Source organism: Chaetodon auriga, chromosome 11, assembly GCF_051107435.1.
Source record: "Chaetodon auriga isolate fChaAug3 chromosome 11, fChaAug3.hap1, whole genome shotgun sequence".
NCBI classification, from domain to species: Eukaryota; Metazoa; Chordata; class Actinopteri; order Chaetodontiformes; family Chaetodontidae; genus Chaetodon; species Chaetodon auriga.
The window spans coordinates 12,993,960-13,013,972 of record NC_135084.1 but is presented as its reverse complement, the minus strand read 5'-3'; the positions used below and the strand labels follow the sequence as shown (position 1 = coordinate 13,013,972).

The 20,013-nt window shown below is 44.0% G+C and overlaps 1 protein-coding gene across 7 annotated transcripts in view; it reads right to left on the bottom strand.

The window, feature by feature from the left end:
• Positions 1-20,013, bottom strand: part of dst (dystonin) — a 99,704-nt gene that overhangs the window by 23,565 nt on the left and 56,126 nt on the right. For 5 of the 7 annotated variants that reach the window (XM_076742787.1, XM_076742788.1, XM_076742790.1 and 2 more), the window contains 19 exons: positions 17,938-18,090; positions 17,605-17,838; positions 17,151-17,435; positions 16,118-16,666; positions 15,731-15,907; positions 14,640-14,763; positions 13,854-14,062; positions 13,408-13,725; positions 12,520-12,686; positions 12,261-12,417; positions 11,705-11,831; positions 11,472-11,522; positions 10,379-10,614; positions 10,079-10,208; positions 9,495-9,694; positions 8,884-9,382; positions 7,091-8,559; positions 460-621; positions 141-311 (listed from right to left, as the gene is read on the bottom strand). In XM_076742787.1, coding sequence (XP_076598902.1) covers positions 141-311; positions 460-621; positions 7,091-8,559; positions 8,884-9,382; positions 9,495-9,694; positions 10,079-10,208; positions 10,379-10,614; positions 11,472-11,522; positions 11,705-11,831; positions 12,261-12,417; positions 12,520-12,686; positions 13,408-13,725; positions 13,854-14,062; positions 14,640-14,763; positions 15,731-15,907; positions 16,118-16,666; positions 17,151-17,435; positions 17,605-17,838; positions 17,938-18,090 — 5,418 coding nt within the window. Of the gene's footprint in view, positions 1-140; positions 312-459; positions 622-7,090; positions 8,560-8,883; positions 9,383-9,494; positions 9,695-10,078; positions 10,209-10,378; positions 10,615-11,471; positions 11,523-11,704; positions 11,832-12,260; positions 12,418-12,519; positions 12,687-13,407; positions 13,726-13,853; positions 14,063-14,639; positions 14,764-15,730; positions 15,908-16,117; positions 16,667-17,150; positions 17,436-17,604; positions 17,839-17,937; positions 18,091-19,004; positions 19,242-19,321; positions 19,466-19,545; positions 19,762-19,851; positions 19,999-20,013 lie in introns of all 7 variants that reach the window. The other 2 variants (XM_076742793.1, XM_076742791.1) reach the window with 1 other exon arrangement.

Sequence of the window (20,013 nt, the reverse complement as noted above, 5' to 3'; positions counted from 1 at the left end):
CAATGGGTGTCAATTAAATAAGATGAATGGCAAAGTCATAATGTGGATTTTCTGGTGTTGAAGTGGAAAGATTAAAATAGAACTGCTGGTGTGTTTTACAGTATGTGTTTATGTGTTGGTACCACGTGACTCCGGCTTACTTTCTGCTCTTGTATCTGTGCCTTGACCACTTTGAACTCTGCAGATGGAGGCTTCTGATTGGCCACGAGCTCCTCTGTGTCAGTCAACCAGCTGAGCAGTGATTCCAGGGCATCCTGGAACCTCCCACAATGCAGCAGGGCTTCGTGCAGCTGGGCTGAACGCTCAGCAATCTGCAGACCACATGGTAAATATATATGTCACCTGGTTTAACGCCAAATCATCAAAGAATAACTCATCACACTGCTAATGTCTCTCACTAATGACCAATACTCAAAAGCAGTGATCAACCAGCAAAGCCAGCAGCATGAAACAAATGACCTTTTTATTGAGGGTATTCCACTTTGTGTTGACTTCCTCCAAGTCATCCTCAAGCTTCTTGGTGCTGGTGCCTTTAGCAGCGGTTTGGATCAGGCCCTGGCCGAGGGAGTTGATGTCTTGAAACTGCGTCTGCAATGGATCAATGTCCTCTTTCTGGAAGGCCTAAAGATGAATGGAACCAATCTGAGTAAATATTGTAGAAGTGCTCAAATTACAATGTAATCAGTCTTTTTTGGAGGTTCATTAAACGTGCTGGATAACTGTTCCACATGTAAAGACCAGAGATGTCAATGATATCGTTGTTTTCATTAGATTTTGCTTTGGGAAATAGTCCAAATTAAGTATTTGATTCATTCCAAACAATTGCCCTTTTACACTGAGTTTGAATACAATATTGCCTCCTGTCACGACTCCTTTGAAAATCATTTTCTGTTACTGAACTTCACACAAATCTGTTCTCTGAAACAAATCAGAAAGACAACAACACAGATGAATAAAATTGGATGATTTAAACGTAGATTCAATAGAATAAAGTCCAAAATGACGGCAGAAGTTATCCCAGATCCAGAGACATTACTGCCATGACATCACCTCCGGTTTAGCATTAACAATCTGGCTGTCATAAACAACTCTCTAACCAGTCGGCGGCAAACAGCTCAAGCGCAGCTGTGCACAATCACACAGACAGACAGACTTCCAGGCTGAACTCGTGAGCAAAACCCATTTCACTCATCATGAAACAGGAAATGTAAGAAAAACCCCAATTCAGCATCCAGGAGAAAGTCATCTAAAGAGGTGAATCATCTAGTGAAAGCTTATGAGCAAAACACAGAAGTGAAGGAAGAGGATATTTTTGGGCACCTGTGGGGAGAAAAAACCCATCGGGTCCATTTCAGGACACACGGCGATGGCATTCAGTAAGGCCTCTATCTCATGCTCTCCTGCGTGCTGGAATGTCTGAAAACTTTTGGGCAGACAGGCCTCCACTGATTGCAGAAACTCCTCCAGCTCTTCCATGTTGTATTTGGACGCTCCTTGTTGCACAGTACATGGTTTTGTTGGCTGGTGGCTCTCTGTGGGTAGAGTTACAGAGTTTCCGTATGTCTCAGGCTGTGTCACCACCACACTAACCAACTCACAGTCATCTTGAGATGACACGTCCTCTAACAGCTCAGCAGTGGACAGCTCATCATAGTCTGTTAAGGTCCTGGAACGCCAACCAGAGCTTTCGTTTTGAGTCCTGGAGCCTGACCCTAAGGATAGCCTCCCTGTGGAGTATTTGTATTCTCCATTGCTGAGGGTATCCTTTTCATTTAGATCCACTGCACCAGATTCTGTTTGTCGTGGCTCCTGGACCAAGTTATTACTGTGGTAAAGAGACCGGATGTCCCTCACGGGTGAGAAAGGGAACTCCTCCTGCCCCGAGCTCAGCGATCGGCCAGTCCTCAGGTCCCCGGACATATGCATGGCCTCTGAAGACGAGAGGCTCCTTGTACCAGGACCTGCTCTTTTGTGGGATCTATAAGCATGTCGCTCCCTCTCCACAGTAGGGCTGTAAAGACCTGAGTCCTCTTCGGAAGTCAGCGAGCTGGTCATACTCTGCCCTCTCCTGCCATTGATCAAGCCCGGCCTCTCAGCACTCCCGGAGCACAAGGTTCCACTGCGGCTCGCATACTCTCCCAAATTAGTGGGTGCAAATGTCCGCCATGACCGTCGATGATGCGGGTGATCCTTCTTCTCTCCTCCCTGGAGACGTGACTTGGGCAGGACCGTATCAGTTGCCCTGATTATGTGCCCATTGAGTTTAAGCCCATCAAAGACCACACGCTCGTCCAGCATGGCAGGTTTGCGGGTCCGGAGTTCAAATGAGCTGGAAGTGGAGAGAGCTCCATTTCCACACAGGCTGCTGAGGTCTAACGTGCGGTGAGTGTACGGCAGGGTGCCTGTGAAGTGCCGGGAGGAAAGGCTGCCTTTGGAGCCCGAGTCTATCTGCTCATTGAGCCGGACGGTGTCATAAATGGACCTCTGGGGCACATAGCAGTCATCAATGTTCAAGTCCTCCTCCTCCCCCTTCCCCACACAGGAAGGGTTTTGTCTGAGGCAATCTGGTCTGCTCAGCGGTTTGCCCATGCTAAAACAACTGACACTACTCACAACAAAGAAACGATTAAGGATGAAGTGAAATCCTTTGAGGTATAGGTTGCTTTAGTGCACACTGAGTAGTTTAAGAATGAGCACAAAGTGAGAAGCAACTGTGTGCCAAATAATTCATTTTCTCCTCTCTCAAATGAGAAGTTAACAAATAAATACTAAACATTTCTGCTGATTTTTCAAAATAAAATCTACAATTGCTCATGGAGATTTGTTTTAAATTACAGACACAATTAAGTTGATCTGGATTAAAAAAATAAAGGCTTTACAAATACAAATATATCAAACAATATAAAAATGCCAAACAAATGCTAGGACTGTATAGCAGCTTCATACTGTGTATTAGGAATGAAAATCCACTCATTCAATACAGTCATCTATCTCAAATATATTCCTCTCGGCTCTTCTCGCAGCGTTGCCAAAACTTAATCACTGTTCCTCCCGTCCAAAGTGCTTCCTTTCTTCCTGAAATCCTCGCAGCATCCTTGCGAGCTAAAGGAAAATCTTCAGTGCAAAGTGAAAGTATCCACAGACAAATCCAGCAGGCTCTACCAAAAACCACGGGCAGTTCTGAGGAGAGCTGGTACTCCTGGATAAACAAAAAAGCCTGCCCTCTCTCTCTCATCGCTCCCTTGCAATGACAGACACCCTCCTGGCAGAGGGTTTCATGCCCCGCCCCCGCTCATTATTCAGACAACATCTGCCACAACTCCATTTGTGCTCCGAGCCGCTCCGGCACATGTTGATTGGTGGACACATGACCCTTTTTTTCCCCTTTCTAATTCCCCCTTATGTCAGCATGGCCCATATGACTTCACTTCTAAGCCATCTTCTGCATCCTGACACAATCACTCACTTTTTTTTTTTTTTCTTTCAGTGACTGAGGGAATGGGGAGGGGAGGCGATACAAACCAGCTTTTTTACTTCACAAAAAAAAACAAAAAAACCTAGACCAGCAGCAGCAGCAGCTCTCACCATGATGACATCACAATGTGCTGAAATAGACACACATTTTTCCTTTTTTCTCTCTTTGCCCTCTTTTTTCTCCTCGTGGACGGTTGCTGTGGACCCTGCAGATATTCTTAATTACTGTGGAATGCTGAGGGAGGCACAGGTCCCAGGTAATTTAACACCGACAGCTCTGCCAAGTGCATGAAGGCGCTTTTTATGTCCAGTGACCGAGGTAGAAGAAGACAGACGGAGAGAGGAGATAATGAAAGGAATTTATTTTGGTTTCCTGGATTGTCTACGCCACAGTAGCTCAGTGAGGAGCTGAACAATCCCAACTTCTTTGTCCACTCCCGCACGCATGAGAGGAGACGGAAAGAGGACGCTGGCAGAGATGAATAAGCTGTTAAGATCTAGTGGGACTTTAAAAAAGGATGTTCAGCCACTGAAACACGCATACTTTTCAAATATTTACGCTTTGAATGTACGAATATAATTTATTCCTCTCATCCTTTTCTAGCCGCTGCAGGTCCTTCTGTCCCCACTGTCCCATCTAACTTTGATACTTTGTGAACTTAACATGAATTGTGAAACGCTGCATTTCATTTCAGCACAGACCAAACCCTGATGGCTGAAAAGAGGACACATTCTGAGGTCAAACAACTGAAGAGTGCTTTTATACAACTGCACCTCTCATCAGCCTCTCCAAACAATGACGCACAGAGGAGTTTCTATGACAGCATGACTGCAACTAGAGGAGGAGAAATGTGTGCTTTCTATGTGGAAGATACCTGAGCATTATTAAGCGAATCAAGTGCAGTAAAAGTTGGAGGAGAGCTTCATGGACTTGTCTGCATGAATGCGCCAATACAATGATGTTCATTATCGATTAATAGGCTCATTTTTATTATTCGATAAATTGTTTGATGTAAAAAAAAAAAAGTAAAAATTGTTCTCAAATGTCTGTGTAGTTTACTGTAATAGGAGGCCAATCACCTCGATAACACTTGTTGAGATTCAGCTGTTATATAGCAAACCATGCAGGCTGACGCGACTGTATTTACTATGACAAAGGTAAAGTCAGCTGATCAACTGAGGAACCTGAGTTCTGAAACAACACTCAACTGCTAATTAATGGATTTTCATGCCATTATCACAAATGTGTTGTGGGCGTGTACAGAGCTGTGCTCAGGTTCAGATGTGAACAGCTTTAACTCTGCAGATGCAGTGTAGGCAGGTCTGCATGGGAAACAAAGACCAGAAACCTCTGATGAATAGAAAACTCAACATAATCGCCTCACAGCAAACAATGTGCACTCTCCTCACTTTGCAACTGGCCTGTAGAAGTTTCACGTTTCACTTTGAGAGCAGAGTATCACCACGATGTGGCAGTGACTCAGCAACACAATGACACTTTTTGCCCTCATCAACTTCAATGAACCAGGTTAGCTACAGAGTGATTCAGTTGGTAGAAATCCCTTTATGAATTGTGAGATGATGTAATGTCTGGACAGCCAGAAAAGACACCCACGCCAGCCCCCAGTGGTGTTGAGTCACTGGAGCTGCCCTGTAAGGTACACATAAAGATATACATTCACCAGGGCTCCCTCAGTCCAGCTCCGACAGATCTCATAGGAAAAACAAGAGTAAACACATGAAGTCAGGCGTGTCTCTTTCAAAACTTGACCTAAAATGGTAACAGCACATGAAAGAGACGAATCCAAGTGCTGTCTTTGTCTGTTTATTTCTTTCTCACCAGCTGCCAATAAAGCCCACTTACCTAAAGTAACAAGAGCCTGATCCACTGAATATAAAACAGAATATGACACAATCACCTCATGTTTTCATGCTGCAACGAAGTAAAGAAATAACTCAAGTTCCACTACTGCTTCGCTGTAGTCTTGGTACGAATGAGCACAAAGGGGATTTTCCATTGGCAGCTGAGACCGTATATATATGCCCTCTCAACCCAGACTGGTGACAAGACAAAGACGGGGTGAAAACATGCACCATGACAACGCTGCTCAGCAACAATTTGAATCAATCACTTCTTTAATAGTTTCCCCGCGAGGCCTTTAAACCAGACTGACACCCCCCACTCCTGCTACCCAGTTTAATTCCTGTACCTCAACTGGAGGTTTGGATGTAGTCCTCCTACATGAGCACAGCACCCCCTTAATTGAAAAAAAAAAAAATCCCTTGACCTACATTTTAGGACAGATCTGTGTCAGCTGTCTATACCCGGCTGTTTACATTGTTTTAGTGTAATACTATCTAATACTATAAATGAAGAAACGTTTTGTAATTTCACCTATAAATATGGGTTAATCCTCTTTTGGAAAACTCCACAGGAATTTACAGGCTTTTAAAATATTTTGCATCTGTCTGTAAATCTTGCTAATGGCTACCCCTTGTTTAATCCCTCACTGATACCAACAAAGGCCTTCATGATTTTATAGACAGTATGGAGAGCCAGAGCAATTGAAAACAGACCATTAGGACAATTAGGAAGCTGTGCATTTCAGCTTCTTTGCACCAGCTATGCCACCTACTACTAGAGTGCACTGATGAGTTTGCATTGTTTTCATCCTTTAGTCAGCGTTTTCAGAAACGCAGATGGATCCACATGCCGTGAAAACCATGAAGGCAGAATTACATAGCAGCTAGTTTATCTAAATTAACAGGCTGCATTTTGCTTTTTGAATGATATATAATCAGAGTGACTTGATAAACTGGTAGGAAAGACTTAATGGAAGCTCAGCCCAGCACTGAATACTGTAAGGCTTCATTTTAATGATCGCTAACGATCACTTTACCAACTGGTGCTGTTTCAGAATGGCCAAATTAACACCAGGCTACCCTAAGTTTAGAGCATCAGGCTGTGAAGGTTCAGACATAAAAGAACAACAATATCAATGTTAGGAGATCAGGATGCAGGCCCAGCTTCATTATCAGGACCATTGAATCAAGTGACGCCCTGCTGGCGACCACCTGGCTGTGACGGTCCATCCCTCCTGCACCATCACTGCATATGGGCCGCAACTCCTTTGTTAACACCAGATGCCCTTAATGAACCAGCAGTCCCCAGAGAATTCCACCAATGTAGCAAGTGAAGTGGAGAGCCTGCTGGTAATCTGCCCCAGTGCAAGGTTTTATGGATAGACTGCATGTAAAACACTCACACTCTGTGCATTGATAATTACAACTACACACACAAAATGGTAAGAAATGAATGAGCTGAATGTATCGTATTAGAAGGCAGGACTGGTGCAGTCGGTTGCTCATTACTCTGCCAGGCAAACTAAACAAGACTCAGTGTGTTTACTACTGTAGCAACTCAAACCAATACCCCGAGAGCAAAGAACAAACAAGGTGCAAATGCAACAGGAGCAAGCTATCAGCATTAAACAGAGTAACTGCTGCTGTGAAGCTGCGAATCCAACTCATCACTTATTAGCTCACCAACTGAATTCAATACAATTGCATTTTTAGGCCTACACAACAAGTTAATGTTTAATTAGGGATGCCATACCTTAAAAGCCTCCAGCTGTTGGTTGATGACGTCTGTCTCCATGCCGACAGCCTCCTGGGATGCCTCCTTGGCCACAGCTCTGTTAAGTTTATCTTCCGCTTGGTGGAGTTTACCGTACAAGTCCTCTAGTTTGCTGAGAGTACTCTGCACCTGTGTCTCTCTGCCTTTAGCCCTGTCCAACAGTTTACCACACTGCTTACTCAGAGCATCCAGATCTCTCTTCAGGCCCAGCAGGTCAGGAGAGGTTTCAGTCTCTAGCATCTTCTTACAGCTGTCTCCAGCATTGGCCGTGTTGGCCATCAGCTCTTGCAGCTTAGCCACAAAGCTCTGAATACTGTCCTGCTGTTCTTTAAGAGTGGCCAAGTCAAGATCCACAGGAGCCATGCTGTCCAGTTCATCATCCAGGTCTGTGAAACGGGTGAACATCTCACGGATGCTGTTTTGGAACTGGCCAATACCCTGCAGTTTACCCTCCAACACTTGGCACGTCTCTTCTAGTTTCTTGTTGAGGCTGCTGTAGTCTTTTTCTATGCTGTCGGCCTGCAGTAAGAGGTCTGTCACTCCATCAGCATCTGGGACATCAAGCACAAGGTCCTTGGCCAAGCTCTTCAGGTGCTCCACTTGGTTCTGCACTCCCTCTAAACTCTTGTGTTGGGCTTTCATGTTGGTCAGGTTCTTGTTGCTGTGCGCCTGCGCTCCCTGTGATTCATAGGCATCCACCTGCTTCTTGGCCCCCTCAAGCTGACTCTTAGCCTCTTTGTAGGCGTCACTGAATTCCTTAACTGTGTGCGAGATCTTCTCCAGGGACTCCCGTTTGCTCTGCAGACCTTCCACTACATTGTCTACCCTTTTGCCAATGCTAGCCTTCTCCTCTTTGACAGCTTCAGTGTCCACGTTGGCCACTTCAAGAAGGCTATCTGCAGCCGTGTTGAGCTGCTCCACCATCCCTCTGTGCCTGTCAACATCCTTCTGGAGAGCTTTTACCTGAGAAATGGAGCTCTCCACAGCCACCGGATCAGCGGTGAGTTTGACTCGGCCCTCGCTAGCTTCACACTCCTGAATCCAAGAACTGAGCTTCTCTGCATGCTCCTGATACTTCAGAGATCTCTGCAGAGCAGTCTGGAGTTTGTCTGCCTGTTCCACAGAGCTCTTCTTCACCTCCTCCCAGTTGGAAGACAGTGTAGTAAGCTGCCCTTGGAGTGCCAGCTTTTCTGCACCGTCAGTGTTCTGCAGAAGCATGTCCCCTTCCCCAATGATTGTGTTATAAGCTTCTTCATGTTCACTGAGGGCCTTCTGGAGTTTACTGTGCTCCTCCAGGGTTTGCTGCAGGACATCCACCTTGGCAGAGATGGGCTGGGGCTTAGACTGGTCCTGGAGCTTCTCACCCAGCCACGACTGGAAGTCTTTGGAGGTCTGATGGAACTGCTGAGAGCTGGCAAAGGTTGAGTTGAGCTGCTCGATCCGTTTTGCTACAACAGAGAAATGTGGCAGTTGGTGAGTTTAATGCTGCAAAAAGTAGCTGGGAACAGTGCTGCAGATAACTTTTCATTCTACATTTTGTAATGGCCGGTCTCAGCTAACTACACCAGATGCCAAATATAAAAGGAGCAGTAAAAAAGCAAGAGTCTTAACCAGACCACTCCACAAGCGCGATTATGATTATTATAATTTAGCCTGCTGGGAAGTTGTTGTCATAGAATAAATATATTTTACTGCAACTCAACACAAATAGAATGGTGCCTTCTCTCCAAGTCTTACAACATTACATTATTAGGTTAAGTTAAAAGGCCAACCTGCTTTCTCTTCCAGCTGTTTGAAAGGCTTGCTGACACTCTCCAGCTGCCTGGCTAAGTCTGCTTTGAGATAGTCCTCAGTCACCATCGCTGTGAGCTCTGCGTTGATGGCCTCCGCCTCCTTCAGCTGCTTCCTCTGCTCCCTCAGCTGACCTGAGATGTTCTGCACATCCTCCAACTGCTTCTTCACAGCATCGGGCTGAGTGCTGTGGCCCTGATGGTTGTTGAGCTGACTCTCCAGCTGAGTGGCAGTCTGACTGAGATTTCTCAGTAACTCCTGAAACTGTCCCGTCTTCACCGCGGCTGTGTCAATGAGGCTGTCTCGCTGGTCCAGCTGTCCTGTGAGGCCTTGCCACTTCTGGGTGACAACAGCCAGCTGCTCCCTCACTAGCTTCCCACTTGAGGGGTCCTGGTTGCCTGAGGAGCTCAGGATGGCGGAGGCAGCTTCCTCAAGTTGGTCATATTGAGGTTTACGGCTCTTGAATTCATTCTGGAGGATCTGGGGGGCAAAAATCAGCGAAGATGAACATCCCTTCAGGAAACCATAGTAAATGATGGTTCTTCAGAGATGCACAAACTTCACATTATTCCCAACAAACCACCATGCTTACCTGAACTTGTTGCTTCTGCATTTTAAGCATGTTGGGGTCTATCGAGAGGGGTCCAAGGACATTCATCATCAGCTCTTTCTCTGAAAGCCACTGACCGAGCTGCAGCTCAGTCGTTTGGAAGATGTCCAGATTCTTGTTGGACTGTTCCAGGTGCTGCTTCCTCTCCTCCACAGAACCGCTAATATCTGCCCAAGCAGCATCTGAGCAGGAGGGCAGAACAATCACACCAGTCCGCATTAGTCAGCACAACAGCACCTTTCTATCCACTGTCCTACTGTTCTCCTCATAGACCTCCTACTGTGCAGGACTTGGCACTGCGAATGTGTTAATTTAAATGGTGAGGCAGAGAGCAGGTACTGAGACAGGCTCACATTCTGTTAGCATGTACTGTACGAATGTGGTGGGTGGATGAGTGGATGAACACTAGTATTACAGCTGGTCTATATACCATTTTTTAAAAGCTTTAAGTCAGAGGCCAGTGCTGTAGTGAGATTTATTTTTCATCAGGGGGATTCACCGTACCTCTGACAGACCCAGTGACATAAATTACCCAGGGCCATCTGGAGGCAACACCTTGTGCATACCTATTTCTGCCAGCATCTGCTTCCATTTTGCTGCCTCGGGGGAGTTTGGATGAGTCTTAATCAAGTTGAGGAGCTTCTCTCTGAGCTTCTGGAGCTGCTCCTGCTTTTGCTTCATGTCGTCCTCAAATGCCTGAGAGAATAAAAACAAATTACACAGTAATCACTGAATCCTGTGATTTCCAACTTGAGTGTCATGTGATTATCTCATTCACAGCAGAGCAGAATGAGCGAGGACTGCATGCAATTTCAGGACATAATTACATTTAAAACAGTCCATTTGTCAAGCGACAACACGTGTACCTTCTGCTGTTCAAGCTGTGTTTTCACTGAATCTTTTTCCGTGGCTTCACTGTTCCAGGAAGCTGCAGTCTTTTTCATGTCCTTCAGCCATGTCATCATGTCGTCCGTCTCCTTTCGGGCCTCTTTGACCTCCTGCACCGAACTACTCAGTTCTGTTGCTCGACTCTTCAGCGTTTCCCCGAGGCTCGCGTATCCCTCGTTGACGAATGACATGTTCTGCTGAATGACCATCAGCTCTGAGGACATCGCATAATTCTATTAAGTTTCATTACCAGGAGCTCACAGTCAGATGGTATGATAACAACTGTTATTGTTATTATAGTAGCCTTGTGGTACAGTATGTTCAGTATATGAGTGAGGAAAGTGTCACCATCTCCCTTTGAACGGACTCGAGCAACTGTGGAAATGATCAGTGTGACTGTAGGCTTTGCAATAAGTCATCACTGACAATGGGCCTCATGCCAGAACCACACATATAATCAGATTTGTGAGTGGCACATACAGATGACTTTCTACACAAGGGGAAAAATGGTTGTTTTAGAACTATAATGCCTTAATTTGAATAAATTTGGAGTTTGAATGTCAATAAAAAAATGTAACAAAACTTCGCGTAAAATTCATATTTTGCTTACTGTGTCAGTGTGATGTGTATATATACTTGAGACACAATGAATATACTATCTCCTAGCTAATCTCATCATTATCACCACCACCATCATCATTATCATCATGTCCTCCCTGTGTGTGTGTGTGTGTGTGTGTGTGTGTGTGTGTGTGTGTGTGTGTGTGTGTGTGTGTGTGAATGAATGTTTCCACCTTGAAATTCAATTTAGTTATGATGTTTGGTTGAGGCTTAATGGCTCAACTGAGGCAATAAAAAGCAATGAACTACACATGTCTTAGTGTCTTTGCTCCCATACCTGAATTACTCATAATCTGAACATACTGTTACTGTGAGCTTCAAAAGTTGTTATTTGTTTGGCATAAAGCCACCACAGTCATAGCAGCATTTTTGAAAACCAGCCAAAATACCCACACGACACACCACTAAAACTGTATTCCCACAGCAGCATCAACATTCACACTTGATTACCTTTATTGGTTAGGTAGGAATGGCTCCCTGGACCACCACCATTAGTAAGAGCTGATGCAAAGACATAAGACAAAGCTTGTGTGAAGGACAGGCACACTGTCTGAGACTGTTGGCAAAAGATCCTTCCATGACCTCGAATGGTTAGTGATCATACAGTACTTAAAAATTTCACCCCAACACCATGCTTCCCATTCCACTGACTGACATATGAGGTTAAGCATGCTGATGTTTACCTGACTTGCTGGGAGCCTTTGTCTTGGCGGGGGATGTGAGGAAGGTGATGAGGCTGCATAGCGCTGATCCTTTACTGTTCAGCTCTTGGACAGCGGGGCCTTTGGATGTCCATTCATCTAATAATCCCTGATGATAGATGAATCAGACGGATATGAGAACATGGCATTTATAACGCATGAAAGCAGTCAGAAAAGTCATGTGAAATTAAAGAAGAATGTTTGCATTAAACATTGGATTCAGGATGTACTTCTGTGATCTTTTCTGTCACATCTTGCAAAAAAAAAAAAACAGTGTCACTGCTGGACAACATAGTGTTTCACTCGCAGATCCATCCCATGTAAACACATATCATCCACCTATCATTAGCTGGCAGAGAAAGTAGGTTGGGATTGTGGGGAGTTTAGGGAGGATAAAACTATAATCTATTAAAACAAACATCTATCTATTGCAAAACACATGGACTCCAGCACTGTGCCAGATGCAAAGTATAACATCCACTGCTGCGGTTCCAGCACTTTAAGTGCACTTAGACTTTTTATTTAGACCCTGACTCACAGTGACTATCTGCAGGTCCTTCTCCAGACTTTTCTCACTGCTGCTTGGCTGAACCGCAGGTACTTTCTCATTGGTCTGCTCCAGCCACTTGGTGAGAGCGCTGGCTGCAGATCTGAACTCTCCCAGCTGGTCCTGACAGGATGACACCTCCTCCTCCCTGCAGCAGACAACGATCAGTCATATCATACATCCATCTGTACAATACCAACAAAAGTGGAAATACAAAGACATTCTTCTTCCCTCCGCTGTCCCAACTTACTTTTCTTTGACAGTGTCTTTGAAGGTGCTGAAAACATTTGAGACATTGTCCATCTTACTCTGGATCTGGGACTTGTTTGCATCAGGGCTTATTTCAGACAGCTCCTTGGACAGAGTCTGAAGTGTCTCCAAATCACTGGCATGTTCAGCCAGTTCAGCTTTGGTATCCTGCAGTGCAATTATAACAGTCAGTCATTCTTCATAGCATCATTTTTTAGTAAATTAATGAAAACGGTAACTTTTTTCAAAAGGAGACATCTGACTATCTCAGGTGCAGGTGTGTTGGAAAGTGTCACTTCAGTCTTGAGAAAAGAAGATCCTGTAAAATGCTCCTGCTCAGCATCACATTTTGTTGATAATAGTGATGTTTCAGGCTCTCTGGATCTTCGTCATTCACAGTTGTGTAATCATATGAACTACCTGTATCTTGAGTTTACCATAAACAGGTCCACAAAGTCCCAAAACACTTTAGGAGCATGACATGCTGTGGAATCTCATCGTTCAATCTTTTGGGCAATAAAGTTTGCAAAGTAAATATCCATTATACGTCTCTTCTGTTAAGAAAATGATTATATATTCCTATTAGCTTGTATTTATATATAAAACTTGTCTTATGAAAGTAGCAAGGCTGATGTTTTTATTTATTAGATATGCAATTTCTGCAAATATTCTTGTAAACAGACTTGACTCAGCCCTTGTTTTTCTTTGTTTTCTTATAGGTGGAACATAATGTGACAGAGAGTAAACAAGTCACTGCCAATAAGTAAGAGACACTAATTGACCCACACCTGTGCACACACTCTGGGCTCTGAGCATCACCTGTTTAAGATCATCGTTGTAAGAATCGTTTAAAACAAGCACGTCACTGACAGACACCAACTGTGCTCACCTGCATCAGCTGGGACAGTTCACTGAAAGTTTTCCCTGGCCCGTCGGTCTCATGGAGATCTTGTGAACGCTTCACAACAAACTGCTGAACTTTATCTGCGACCTTCTCAAACTGTTCCACCTTTTCCTTCAGCTGCTCCAGCTCGGAAACTTTCTGCTTGTGCTTGTCACAGGCGTCAGAGAAGCGCTGGGAGAGAGCGTCCATCTTAGACTGCAGGAGGGCTGCAGCAGAAGGATCCGCCGTCTCCACGAACTTCTTCACCTTGGCTTTCATGGCTGAGATGCTGCTCTGGCGACTTGCTATGTCCTGCTCCAATGCCTTAAAAATACAGGAGGGACAACAGTAAAGTTTTAAGAGCTGAACAGAGGGAAAATGAACTAAATCAGCCACCGACAGTTATATAGTTATTGTTACTGGACTGCTAAAGTGCTGGTTCGACCACATACCACTTCTTTGCTCAGGATATCTCCAATGGATACAGAGTCCAGGGGAATTTGTCCTTTCTCTTTCACACTGGCCTCCACTCCCTCCATCCATCCCATCATCTCATCCAACCCATCCTGGACACTCATGGAGCGAGTCAGGGTGATCTGTAGTTTCTCGTTTCGATCGCTTACGGACTTGGACAGGTTGTCGTAGCGCTCAACTATGTCATCTGCGACACACGGAAACAAATCAGGTTGTGTTTAAAAGCGAACACTTCTCACTGGACACATTGAGAGATAAACATTTCAACAAAAGCAGGGTCTTATCTGGCATTTATGAGTTTATATATAATATAAAGGATTGAAAGCATTGTTAAGCGTAAGCCAAGAAACCAATTATTGGGAAAAAAGAATACAAATGAGGCACTCCAGACACCATTTTTCACTCTGATAACTTGTATTAATTTTATAAAAGGAATGGTGGACACTTTGGGTTTGCTTACATTTTTGCTCGGTCCCAGTGGACAGTCTGCTTGCTTAACAACCTGCCTACTTAGAGTAACAAATTTCAGTGCTAACACTTTGCAGGGCTAAGAGATTCATGAACTTTGAGCTTTCAAATACTATTTTTATATTTTATAAATACTTATAGTTACTTCAATGTCTGTCATATTTTAACTTGCATATGTAAAGGCCAGAATCATAATCCCATTATCAGAGTGTCAATCATGACACACAAATTATTTACATTCTCAGATTTTATGAAGACAGTTGAACATCTGTTCGCTATGTTCCTTTTTCACTCACCTACTGTCTCCTGGATCTCATCTGAGTTGCTCAGCAGGTCTCCTTCAGATGTTACCAAAGACTCTGCTGTTTTGCGTAGGGTGTCAACAGCAGTCTGATGTCCCGTCATCTGACCTTGCAGGGCCTGTTGATCAATAATTACAGAGGGGTCAGAGGAAAGGAAACTATCCACATAAATACATGTCATCTGTCTACATGTGCACTGTACTGTACAGATTATAGATTTCATCTGTGTGGTGGATTGAAGATAAAAACAGTGATGATGTGCATGACGGTCTGGATAATATCTATGGAAATACTGAGTCATTCCACAGATATAGATTGTTCTGTCTGCCTCGTTTGTTACACTAACAGAAAAGCTTTGGATTCTTTGCAGTGATTTGTAACCAAAGCCAAAAGTACCGTGTTCCCTGGTTGGCCCACAGGCGCCTCTTATCTGGGCATATCTGCGCTGTAAGTCACTACCTCCCTGAGGAGAAATGTTCAAGCTAACCGCAGCCAAAAGCTTTGACAGAGGCGGCCTAGTTTCTTATCCTCCTGTAGGAGTACGTAGGCTACAAATAACCAGAGTTAAACTATTCACATGTGGGTTTGAAAGCTAAAAATAACTATGTTGTACTTAAGTCAGTGGAAACACTGTATATGGTCACACAGGTCTATTGTGCCACGGCCTTTTAACCCAGTCTTCAAGTTCCGCATGTGTGACTTCTAAATAAAGCTATTCTTGATTTCTTCACTAGGGTTATTCATAACCAAACATCCATTAAAGTTCACTCAGAGTTCATGACAGTGGCGCTAAGAGCAACGTCTGGCTAACACCAAGCCCTTTTGAACTTTAACTGTGACAAAACAATTATCACCAACATGCCACTCATGAGAAGAATTATGAAAAGTGTTTTTTATATGACATATTTCTTTACATGACCTCAAGATTTTAAGAGAGGTCTCACAGAAACACGAAAAATGTGCAAAAAAGACGACAATCTGAGATAAATTGGAGCTTAGCTGGCAACTCAGAGTTGAAGGCTGGGCTCGACACCATCACTCGGCATATACACACTACAGCCTGGGGTGCAGCAGTTTTGTCGTACCTTGGTCTCCTCCAGCTGTTTCTGCAGTGTCTGTGGGTCAGCTGCTATGGCCTCTGATTGCTGCTTCCTCGCCTCCTCCTCGGAGCTGCTGAGCCACTTCAACAGACCGGCGCTCGAGTCGTCATATTTCTTGTATTTGTCAACCACATCTTTGAGGTTGTTTCCAAGCTGATTGCACTGAAAAAAAGAAAAAGAAATTATACAGCAGGTGTCATAAAATATTCAGAAATCAGATAATTGAGTGCACAGGTTCACTATATGAAGATAGTGACACCTTGACAAGGCATTACTTAAATGTTTTTAATGAAGACAAATGCTCCCACCCAGTGGCAAGAATTAGACATTGCAGCTTCTCAAGCTCGATCTTATCAACTGCATACTAAATACCTGTGAATGCAGCGTTTTGTATCTGCTGGCTGCTGAATCCAACTTATCCTTAACGGCAGAACAGGTTCCTGAAGTATCCACGTGCAGCAGAGTGTTCTTAGCCACAGGGTCATACAATCCACAGGCTTTAGCAACATCCAGCACTTTCTGTCCTGAAATGGTGATGAAGCGAAGGTCCCCTTTGTGGGAAATCACATCTTCCGAGAAGCTTTTCTGTCGCTGGAGTTTGTCACTGAGGATATTGAGGGAGCCTGCAGGAGCTCCCAGCTCCTCTATCTCGCCCTCCGCCTGGTCCAACCAGTCCTCAAACTCCTCGCAGTCATTTTGGAACTTCTTCAGCTCCTCCTGGACACACTGCACCTGCTTCATCTGCTGCTCAGCCTGCGTCAGTGAGGCCTCGTAGCGTCCCTTCAGCTCCTGGATGTTCTTCTGCAGTTTCTCCTTCTCTTCTGGAGACAGCACGTCGGCCTGCTTGTCGAGCAGAGCCTGAGCTGACTGGGTGGCCATGATCAGATCCTGCTGCTGGGACAGAATCTCCTGATGACGGGCCTGTGGGAACAATATTGTTTTCAGAACCCAACATCAACACATGTAGCAGTAATTATTAGCTTTATGTACATTTTTTAAACATTTTACATATTTTCTACTATTTTTTTCTTATCTTTTGTCTTTGCTGGCTTTAAATATTGGTCTCGACTATTGGCTTTAAGATTAAATTCTCTTCTCCCATTTCTTTAATCTCAAATTTGAAGTCTGCTTGATTCATATTCAACATATAAGTCTGTAGCTACATTTCACAATGTTAGCCATCTCTTCAAATGCCAAATGCCATATTTCAGTTACAACCCCTTCCATGACGATCTGCCTCATGTAATGCTTTGGGATTTTTATTAACTTGTGCACTGTTGCGTGAAAGAAAGTCAGCACCTGCAGAAAAATCCTGCATGTAAGTATATGAATTACTGTGGAACAAACTTAAAAGAACGCTCTCCACACAAACACTCAACATTATTTTGCAACAAATTAAGTATACCTTGACCATGTCATATTGTCTATCGAGGTCCAGGGAGGCGTCATTCTTGCCGCTGGTCTCTCTGCCAAAGTCTTTTTCAGTGGTCTGCAAAGTGTTTCCATTGGCATCGTCATCCTCTGCTATCAGTCCCTTGGCTGAGGTTTCATCTGGCAGGTTTCCATTCTCTTTACTTATATGGTCAGTTTGATCCAGACTGCTCTCGTTTTCATTGCCCATGTTGGATATCCAGTCCAGGAGACCTTCAATTTTGTTCTTACTTTCTTCAAGCCGCTCAACAGCTGCTGCCTGAAAAGACAGATAGATAACATGTTAACAAAAGGCTGAATAATGAACAAAATCTACATAATATGCTGAAATTAAGTTTAGCGATATGCATCTTACTAATCATTCATCAATTCTGATGCACTGCATAATTTTTACAGACAGCACATATGGAGGTAATGTGAACTCTGACCTTTTCACTCTCCTGTTTAATGGCTGTTGTAACAACCTTCTCCAGATCTTTCCTGGACTCTTCCGCCCGCTGGTTGATGAGCTTGGCTTTGCTTTTAGCCTCTTCCAACTTGCCCTCAAGCACGGCGATTTGATCTGGCGTCAGCTTGCTCCGGTTTTCCTCCAGAAACTTTTTTGTACTGGTGATGACCTCATTCAAGGCGCTGGCGTTTGTCATTACGTCTTTCTGCAGAGCCTTGAAGAATCAAGAAAGTGATGTTAACTGACATTCTGTACTTACACAAACATGCTTGGACACACACTGTGGTAAAGGCAAAAGAACTTGATTTCAAACCTGATGCTCCTGCTGGTACTGCTGCAGGTCTGTGAGACACTCAGCATTTTCAGCCTGTTGCTGATGACCAATCAGGTGGTTTTCTGTCAGGGTGAGACTATCACACACTTCCTCCAACTTCTCTGTAAACTCCTTCTGTTTCGCCAACAAAGACTACCCGACAAAGATAGAAAAAAAAAAAAAAAACACCAAATAAATATCACACTTGACAACAAAAGGCCATTAAAGGTCATTAATCACATTCGCATGACACAAATCATATAACCCCATAAAGGCTTCTTGATGCTGCCTGAACAGCCTGCTCGGTGTTTGGGAACAGAAACATCAAAACAGGGGAGAAGAAATTATTCAAGCACGTGGAGGAAACATGCACAATCTGCTTTAGTAAACATTTTCTTTTACCATAAGAGTGCAAAAATCTACATCCAGTAACCTCTTTATCAGGTTAAGTACACCTATAGAATCTGTTGCAATTCAATGCTACACCTCTGCCATAACATCCACAACATCAACCACAGTTGTTTTATCTGTATGACGGGAGCAGAACATTAGAAACACCTTTGAATATAGCGCATTGATTCTATGGCAGAGCGGCTGTGTTGGATTGCATCAGATTGTACAGGTGTGCCTAATAAAGGGACCACTGAGTGCAGTATGCTGTAAACATGCTTTTTCGCCATTCGCCACGAGGAGACATTATGTCCAGTGTGTTAATGGGTTTGTTGTGGGTGAAAGTGTTCCGACAGAGCAGGTGCATTTTGTCCTCTGTTAATTGTTCGCTGGTGTCTTGAAGGCCTGTAGAATACAACCAGCACAAAGGTTAGTCTGCAGGAGTGGTCAGGCACTTAAGCATGCAATGTTGTTATTTTTCCTAAACAATGAGGCATTCACAGTAGAACCTGGCAGACATGAATCCTGTAAACAAAAGCTAATAATTCACTTCAGAATACATGTAACAAAATACACTGAAACATGTTGGTAAACCTTCATTAGAAAAAGTCTCATTTTCATTTTATATCCATGAAAAGGAAACATGTCTGATATCTTATATGTATCCACAGGCAGACCTTCTCCTGGTCTTCCCTCTGCCTGGTGTCCAGTAGGACATCTAAGGCGTTCCTCTGGGTAACCAGCCTCTCTGTCTGGTCCCTGAATGCTCGCTGAGTGGTGCTGAGGAACTTGAGGAGGTAGCTGCTCTGAGCTGGACTCAGGAACTGAGTGTGCTCAGAAATAAAGCACTGGATATCAAATGTGATATCCTCTAACTTGAGCCTGGCTTCTTTCAGCAGGTTGCTCTCTGTGTCCTGGAAGAAGAGATGAAAATATGCTGAGTAAGCTTCGTAGTTACTGTAGCTGAATGTTTTTAACGGGACTTCAACGATACCTTGTTGTGCTGAATCAGATGCTTCAGTGTGTCCACATCACATGTGTTCAAATCCACGTCACTCATCTCAGAGCTGTTTTGGATGAGGCCCGCTAGTTCATCAAGATCGCTGAGATGTTTCTGGTATGCTGATTCCAAATGTACCTAAAATCACATTTAAAGTAGTCAACAGCTGATGGTACTGTTAAATCACTGTGTTTTCATTACTGGCAATGAACACTGACCTTTCCTGTTTCCACAGCCTGAATTAGGGCTTGACTCCTTTCTGCACACATTTGGGAAACAGCAGTAAAATTCGGCTCTAACTCCAGATACGTTGAGGCCAAATCTTGGTGGATTTGAATGGGAATGCCCTCATCAGCAGAATTTAAAAGCTGTTTGGCTTTCTTCATATCTGCTGTCAGAACACCAGCCAGTCTAGAAAGCTGGGACTCAAGAGACTAGACAAAAGAACACATTTTGTCTAATGTTATGTATATGCATAAATGAAAAACTGAGACATGTGATACTGTTTGATGCTAACTTCTAACCTGACACTCCTCTATTTGGATCTGCAGTTCCTCCATGTTGTTGCCCATGGGTGCCTGGATCAAAAGGTCTCTTCTGACATCATCTAAAACATCTGCATGATCCTGCAGTCTCCCAACACACTCCAAAAAATCCTGGATGGAGAACAGCTGTGTGGAAAGAAG